The 9,086-nt window shown below is 37.3% G+C and overlaps 1 protein-coding gene across 2 annotated transcripts in view; it reads left to right on the top strand.

Annotated features, from left to right (window-relative positions):
- The first annotated feature begins 2,330 nt into the window (after nt 1-2,330).
- Nucleotides 2,331-9,086, top strand: part of LOC110018338 (phytochromobilin:ferredoxin oxidoreductase, chloroplastic) — a 22,787-nt gene continuing 16,031 nt past the window's right edge. Inside the window, exons 1-2 of one of the 2 annotated variants that reach the window (XM_020715618.1) lie at nt 2,331-2,545; nt 3,466-3,585. In XM_020715618.1, the coding sequence (XP_020571277.1) occupies nt 2,453-2,545; nt 3,466-3,585 (213 nt within the window). In that variant the 5' untranslated portion in view covers nt 2,331-2,452. Of the gene's footprint in view, nt 2,546-3,465; nt 3,586-9,086 lie in introns of those variants that run through there. The other variant, XM_020715619.1, reaches the window with a different exon arrangement.

Raw genomic sequence — 9,086 nt, 5'->3', positions numbered from 1 at the left:
GAGCTTTCCTCTGTAGTTGGGTGGTTGCTCCATGCATTACAAAGCTCTCCCTGTTTCAATGCCTTGATCAAATCATTTATTAGGACTTAGAAGTTTTAACAATCTTTAGTGTTGTGATCGCAGTCATGGTGGTGTGTGCAATATTTATTCGGGTCTTGAAGATACTCTGGATTTCATTGGGGTCACCTTATTTAAGTAGTCCTTATTTTGGATAACCTCTAGTATCTCGTTCATCTAAACTCTCAAAGGAGTTTGCTCGAAGATATTGTGTGCGGGTGGCGGTCGGTCCACATATCAAGCTGACAATCATGTGCGGTATCAGGTTTAATTTTCTTGGTAATGAGCTTTATTGGTCGCCTTATTATTTGAGCTTCATTGTGGTTCTTTGAAGTAAGTTTAGGTAGGAGGGAAAGGGTTGTGTCTCAAAATTTACCCTTCTCTATATGCGCTTCACTTTCTCGGGTTATGATCACTTTGTTTGATACTAAATGGGGGAGGGGGTGGTGGAGGAGTTGCACTCTTATACTGATATAAGGTTGTTAGCAAGCTCCAAAAAATTAATTAGAGTCTTAGATCACCGCAATCCTAGTATGTAGCAAAAAGGCCCTTCACAGGGTAGTATGGGCGACTGTAGGCTCTATTTATCAAACCTCTAGCATTTTCTTTTAGAAGCAAGTGATTAAGGAATTTAAGGTCTAGTTCTGTCTCTAATGAAGCTGCAAAAGAAGCTACAAGATCTTCTAGAGCTTTTGTGTACTAGCAAACAATGTAATGAACAATCTAAAAAAGTCTATGAATGATGAAATTACTCTGATTAGTAATCCGTTGAACCACTTGAGAGCTAAGTCCCCAAAAGTGATGAAGAGGATTTAACACTTCAGTGCATCATTGATTTTGAAGGGAAATACAGTTGACTCGAAAGAGTGGTTGACCAGGTCCGTATGTCACTTGTACGACTCAAGCGTTAGAATCTTGAATCGTTCCAGTGGCTAGACATCAAAGATTGGTTGGGAGAACACATTACACTGCTCCAGAATGTCCAGCTCGATGCTTATCGATCGGTGTTGATACATTGCTGTCAATATACTATGTTTCATCCTCGCTTTCCAAGATCGGGGGAACTCATTTGCGATTAGGAACTAGAACGTCCTATTAGGGTTGCAGTCCTTGCTACCGATCAAACACACCTCTCATAATTTCTAATATTTGATATTTATAGTTTTGGATCAGTTGGATCACATATTATTTGATGCATTCTATTTTGTCATTAGTCTCCTTATTGCAAGACCAATGTCCTTGCGTTTCTCCTCTTATTGTTGGTGGCACGATCCACGCTCACTGCATGTTCAAAATATTGAATTCGTGATTTTCTGTTAATCATATCCAATGACTATAGTGTAAATGAGGAGCACATGGGGGGGGGGGAGAGAGAGAGAGAGAGAGAGAGAAGAGTACTGTTCAATGGCCTTGAAATAGTTTACATTCTTCATGAATTTCCTTTACTTATAGAGGTGATAGTACAATGATGATATTACATTCTTAACCCCATGTGAAGGGGGTTCGTATTAGGATATTCTTAACATTTTACAAGTTTGGCCTTATCATTGGGCTACCTTCTGGCTCAACTAGCTAAGTTTAGTTAACTTTAATCGACAAGATTTGCTCGGTCGGCTTAGCTTGGTTGGTTGACCCAGCCTGGTTGGTTCTTCAATCCTTAGCGATGAATCTTTTGGTCTCTGTCGGATGGTCAAAGATACTTTGTAGAACTTTCTCTTCTTGGGTTAGTTTCTATGCGGAATAGACTATCCCGTCGTGTCACTTTCCTTCATTAGATGACTCAGATGCTCTCTCGTCTTTTGTTGGATGACACACACTTGGATCATTCAATACTTGACACACATGACTTTGCTCGTTCGGTGAGGTGTGCCTCACGATCTTTTTGTAGTAGATTTACCTTTATCGTACTCTTTTTTGTCGGAACTGTTAGATCTTTATAAGTTCAATGCAGACGCCATTTTGATATACACTTATATAAATATAAAATCATGGGTTATGTATATTATGATATGTTTGGATTTTGGAGCAACTTTATGTATGGTTTTTAAAGAACCTAATTTATGTAGGGAATTGTATTTTAAGATTTATTATGGCTAAAAATTATATTCTACAAATAAATTTATTAGTTTGGAAGGAAATATGCTCTTTGAATTTTAGGTTTTTTCTTTTTATAATTCTCACAACTCTTCTAATTTTTTTTTATGACAGGTGAAAAAACGTAAATTTAAACAACATTTGTAAAACTGCCAAAGCGGAGTTTATCCAAACAGACAACGGCTCCGAACAGACCTCAAAGAACCCGTGTTTCAATGGCAGGCCCACTAAAATTTACCGTGTTTTTTCGCCGCCGTGCAACACGGCCCTCCCTCCCCTCACGTGCTTGAGCACTTCGACGATGGATCTGGCCGCCTTCTCCTACCAAAAGTTTGTCCAGTTTGCTTTGGAAGAGATCCAACCCCGGACAACTCTCAGCCCTCGTCCCTTCCAGGTCTGTCTCTCTTCATTTTTTCGCTCTTCAGAGCTCTCCTTTTCGTCCTCTGAAATACGAAATTTGAATGCAAATAAACGCTCTCTTAGGTTTTCTGAGTTTGCTAAATGATCTGCGAAATTCTGATTAATGGTCGTTTGTTGCTATCCCCGAGTTCTGCTTAATTTCTGGTCGGAACTTGGTCCTTCATTATGGTTTAGTTCTCCGGCGTAATTTGTTTTCTTTCCTTTTTATTTTATTTTAATTTTTTGTTTTGTTCTTGGGCTAATCGGAATTTTTTTTTTCCTAATTTTGTATTTTTTTGGTGAGAGCGTCGGTGTTCACTATATAATTTTCTCCTGATTCACTGAAATGGAAAGTTGAACAAGAGAATTTGTTGTTGAAAACTAGGGCACGAATAAGAAATAGTGGAGGGAAGCCTGTGCACGTTGCTGGTTCCTTCATGAGTTATTGGGGGAAATTCTGGAGCTATTGCTCTAGTTGCGTAGAGAAATAAACACAAACACAATTCTTACTGAAGTATTCTCTTTACACAATCCTAACTAAATGTAAAAAAGAAATTTTGATTGATGTTTTATTATATGCCAAAGGAAAATAGGGAGAAAAATAAAGAGCTGTTGTAGTCTTTATTAGAAAAATAACTCTAGTGTACACCATTATGTTTGTTTGATATAGGGAAAACTTTGCAAACAATCAAAAGAAAAAGAAGTGTAGTAGGAGCGGAAATTGATCGGATGAAAGGGATATTATGTTATATCATTTTACGGGTGAGAATGAGAGGCACAGCTGGCTGTGTAATTTGAAAATGAGAAGTGTTCGATTGAGAAAATGCAGTTCATCAATGATCCTACATAGTGTTGGTGTTTATAGAAACTTTTTGTAGGCATCATCCAATGGTTTCTTCTTTGTCATTTTAACAGGAGAACCTCAAAGATTTGAGGGCGAAAGATGGCAATGCTACACTTCATACACTGTCATTTAAAGCTCCCAAGATTAGGCATCTGCGTAGTTTGTCAATTGAAGGAAGTCCTGCAATGCAAGTAATTTCTTCATTTGCTTCTTCTTGTGCTTTTCCTATATGTTTTTTCTTATTTTTTTTCCTCCATATATGACACTAGTAATTTTGATTTAGTTGAAAATTCTTACTTTACATGTACATTTTTTAAGAAGTTGTAAGAGATGGAACGTCTTGTTAATGGTTTTGAAGTTTTCAATTTATGCCTGGCAGATACAGTTCATTGCCCTCTTGATAGAGATGCTTATATCAACAACTCTAACTTTGGATTGAAAATTTGTTGAGTGGCTTCTACAAGAAAGGGAAGGGATGCATAATTCAAGAGGTTTATGATTGCTTAGATGATGGCATGTGATCTAAAGGGTAGAACAATGAAGAGAAAGCCTCTATTTAGCATTGAAGCGACATCAACAAATTTTTATCATGTAGTGCAAATCTTGATGTATTTTTTGAGTAATAAACGTTCAAAATTCAAAATCAAGGTCATCCAAGGCTCCAATTCCAATAAGTTTATAGTCAAACTAATTGTCTTAACAAGATGAACCCGATAATACTAAATTAATTCAATCCGAGTTCAATTAAGTTTAGATTAATCCATTAAAGCACTATTGAAGGCTTCATATCGTTAATTGGATGGTCAAACTCACTCTAAATTTAATGTATTTATAGTCAAATCAAGCGTCTCAAGAGAGGAATCCAATAATCCTAAATTTGCTTAATTCTTCAGTTATTAAGACCCTCAATTCATTGAAAAATACTCTATTGCGGGCCGTTCGATCATGCTGTTACAGGAGCTATTCTTCAAAGGACCAAAATGCCCATTCCTTATAGGCTATAAGTAGATCTCCTCTCTTCTTTTGGGAGGGGATGAACTTAAATTCAAGTGTTGTTATAGATTGAAGACTGTGATAACTTCCGTCCTCTGTAGTTGTTGATCACCATCGATCGCCCATCGCTGGCTATTGGCGACCATGATCGACCAGCTCCTGCTCGCTGTCGTCAACGAACTCTATTATATAATATAGTATCCTTGAATATGGTGCAATAAAATATCTTGAATACAGTATTATGAAGCATTCCGCATACATAGTAGCAAATATTGTCGTATTAAAGATTCGACGATAATTTAAGCGACAAATACTTTCAATTGCCGTAGTCAGATACATCGAGCTTTTCAGATTCTTGAAGTGTTTTCTACATTTTGCATAAACAAGTATTGTTCTTGATGTAGGGTTGTAAACCTTCTTAATTGCGGGACAAGAGTGTATCTTTATAATTACACATTTATAGTAAATACTTTGTGTGGGTTAGACTCATGATTTTTTTCTTTCCATATTTTTTCACGCAAAATATTTGATTTTTTTTTCCTGCTACTTTTCAACCATCTCTATGTGTGTGCTAAATTTTCGTACAATACTGAGATGTTAAATTATCACTCTACCGAAGTGAATCTTACAATAACAATAATTTGGCGCGGTCTGTGTGAAAGAAGTCTCGATAATAAAAGTTTACCCTTCTTCGATGGACAACAAAGGCAATACGATAGCTTCACTTTCAAACACAAGTCATTTCAGGATAGTCTTGAAGTGTGGGACATTAAGCCTCCAGTCCGTTTCCCAATGATACACATCATCCTGTTTGTGAAGGAACCTTCCTTGCACCACTTGAAGATCATGCGCAAAGAATGAAGGAGTCTCAGAATGAGATCCTTAAATTTTTGTATGAGGCTTGACAATTGGCAATGATGCTTATCGGGGGCACACCTACCTCAAACTCCATTCGTTAGTGGTACACAACTGGTATCCCCTCCACACACTAGAGTTCCTCCTCAGGAAGCTGAACTCTTGGACACTGCTAGCTCTACGCATCCACCCTCTGTAGTCAAGCCTTCAACAAGCTCTCAGTGTGCATGGAGAATATAGCTCAACTTTACGCAATCTGTGACGAGTTACGATGTCTAATTCAAGAATATTTTTCCATGAGGGCTAAAAATCATTTTTCAGCTCAACATGATTTTCAAGAATCTTTTCCATTAGCGGAGGCAGTCATTCAACACTCTATTCCAAAAAGATTTAAGCTTTAAAGTATTGATGCTTATGATGGGACTTCTGACCCATAAAGACATGTTAGTTACTTTAGAATTGTAATGCATATACAACATGCTTCTAAAACGCTCTATTATCAAGTTTGATGCTTATGATGGGACTTCTGACCCATAAAAACATGTTAGTTACTTTAGAATTGTAATGCATATACAACAAGCTTCTAAAACGCTCTATTATCAAGTTTTTCCTGCAACTCTTAAAGGCCAAGCATGCACTTGGATTTACTCTTCTAGGAGGGAGCGTTCATACCTTTGATGAGCTCACTAAAGTGTTTACAAAACACTTCATGACAAATCGAAGGATCATTAAAGACTTCTCTAACCTTTTCGGGATTCATCAAAGTGAGGGAGAATAATTGAATGATTATTTCTTGAGATTCTCTTTTGAAACTCATCAAATTTTAGGAGTAGATTTGGAATTACTGTGAGGTGTATTTTTGGGGGGACTACACCTTGGTTTTTTCTCTTATCTTTAATGCAGGAGATAGTCTGTTCTTATGCTGTTCTCATCCATTCTGTTGAGGCATAAATTGATGCTGACGAAACTATTAATACACATAATAAATAATTTGAGCCACGGGTAAACCCTAATTTCATATACACTGCTCAGGCATCTTAGTGGAATAAGTTTGAGTCACGGGGAAACCCTAATTTGTCCTCTTGACCACAGAGGCACGAATCACGATCTGAGAAAGATTATACACGTCAAGTGTTAATATCTTGATGACGAGTCAGGATAAGGAAATTCTTAAGTGGCTACCTTTATTGAAGCCAAATGCAGGGAATCAGGAACAATATTGTCACTTTCATCGAAGCCATGACCATAGTACTGAATCATGCTTTTAACTCAAAGAGGAGATCGACCGTTGATCTGATAAAGTTACTTGGACCAATTCATTTAAAGCAAGATCATCAACAACAATAATGTCTCTACTGGGGGGTTAGCAAGCCTAGAAACAATAGCGGGAGAATTGTCAGACTATTGGCAAAATCTCAACGATCGCCGGAGGTGTTGTGAGATATGTACTTCCTGACATAGAAATGAGACGAAAAAGAACACAAGCAAACACAGATCGTTTACGGATGTGGTAGGTGGCGGTGCCACATTACAAAATTGCCCTTTTACCTTAGTTCATTAATTGAGGGTCAAAATAACAGGAGGATTGTTGTTGGTCAAGCAATTTCTTATTGCTGTCTATGAAGAGCCTTCACTGAAGAAATTTTGTGTCAGCCATTCCATCACCTTTGATGAATCTAATTTTGAAGGGTCTAACTCCCTCATCAAGATCCTCTTATTGTTTGCTCTGGAGTTGATGGACCCTTGCTATAATATAAAGAGAATCATCGACGACAGAGGTAGTTCAATCGACGTTCTACTCTACTCAACTTTCCTTAGTCTGGGATTGACCAGAGAGAAACTACAGCCTGCTGTTAGACCTCTCTATGACTTTATTAATCAGTTGGTGAATATTGGGGGGACAATTAGTTTCCTCGTTACATTGGGAGTTTTCCCCCAATAGCCGACTCACATGATCAAATTTCTTGTCGTCAAGTTGGAATCGACGTACAATGCTATCTTCGAAAGACTTCTTCAATCAATCTTTAGGTTAGTAATTTTTATATCAAATGATGTTTTCAACACCATTTTGAGTTGGCATTTTATGGCGGGATAAAAATGTAGCATGACTGTGCTATCTCAGACAAACCCAACCATGCCCATCGGAGACTTTCAACATTAAGAGTTTTGATCAGCGAGTTGAAGATATATACCAACAACTTCACCAGTTGAAGACTTGATCTATGCCTCCTTGTCAGAGGAACACTCACAGACCGTGCAACATGAATATTTGCTATCCAGTGAGCAAAAGTTGGAATACATTGATTTTTTCCGTAAAAAAATTAAGATGTGTTCTTCTGGAGTCTGACAAATATGCTCGAGATTGATCTTGAAGTAATTATGCACTCTCTAAAGAGTGACCCACTTACAAGCCAGTTGGTGAAAATAAGCAAAATTTTGTACTTGAATGCCATCAAAAGATTGAGCAAGAGTTTGACATGCTTCTCCAAGGAAGTTTTATATGGGAAGCACATCATCTCGTGTGACTCATGTCATTATGGTAAATAAGGCTTTTAGAGCATGGATGATGTGCATTAACTATACTAATATGAACAAAATTTGTCCAAAAGCTGCATTGAATAGATCAATTAGTTGACACTATTTTTGGACATCAAATGCTCAACTTCATGAATGCTTATTCTTGCTACAACCAAGTAAAGATGAATCTCATTGTGAGGAAGCTACATTCTTCTAGATAGACAATGGCCTATACTCCTATAGGGTTATACCATTCAGGTTGAAGAATGCCATCGCAACTTACCGACATCTCATAAATAAGATTTTCAAAGACATGCCATGGAGGTATATGTCGATTACATGTTGGTCAAGAATTTGGAAACCTCTCAACATATTCCCAACTTAGAAAATTTTCATCTTCTTCAGAAATATAACACACTCAACCCAGCCAAATGTGCCTTCAAAGTCACTTTATCAAAGTTTTCTCGGATTCATAATTACTCATCGTAGAATCGAGGTTAATCCTGAAAAAATCCATGCCCTTAAGGAGATAATTCCTCCCATAAGTATAAAATGGGTGCAAAGATTAAACGAAAGGAAAGTTGCTTTATTGTATTTTTTGGCAAGATCAGGAGACTGATATCTCCCATTCTTTAAGAAATTGAGGGGGTTCAAAATACTGGATTTCAGTGAACAAACAAATATTGAGTTGCTTTTAATCACTTAAAACATACTTGGCTTCACCACCTTTGTTATCAAAGCCAGTACAAGGTGAGATATTATATCTCTATCTTGTAGTGTTTCCATATGCGATAAGTTGGTTCTAATCAGGGAGGAGCAGAATGTTCAACAGCTGGTGTACTATGTTAGAAAGATCCTTTCTGAAACAGAAAGTTGCTGTTCGTTGACTTATAAAATATCCTTAGCCGTAATATTCTCGGTGCGAATACTATGTTTATATTTTCAAGCCCATACTATTGGTGTCTACATGAATCTCCCTTTTAATGGCTATCTTGCAAAAATTGGAGGCATTGGGGAGGCTATTGAAGTGTTCCGTAAAATTATAGGTGTTTGCTATCCATTTCTTGTCGAGGCTTGAATCAAATTACAAGTTCTCGCTAATTTTGTGGTAGAAAGTACAATTTTTACCCCTATCAAGTTGCTCATTCTGTTCTCAAAGTCTGCTTTATGTAAACTGTACGTTGATGTAGCTTTTGAAAATTTTGAACTTGGAGCGGGAGTTCTGCTGATATCTCATAAACAAGATGCTTTGGAGTATGAGCTTTGATTGGAATTTCCTGCAACAATTAACATTGTTGAATACAAATCCCTATCAGCGAATAAGACT

The sequence above is a fragment of the Phalaenopsis equestris genome, unplaced genomic scaffold, assembly GCF_001263595.1.
Source record: "Phalaenopsis equestris unplaced genomic scaffold, ASM126359v1 Scaffold000012, whole genome shotgun sequence".
Lineage (NCBI taxonomy): Eukaryota > Viridiplantae > Streptophyta > Magnoliopsida > Asparagales > Orchidaceae > Phalaenopsis > Phalaenopsis equestris.
This window is presented reverse-complemented; position numbering and strand designations above follow the sequence as displayed.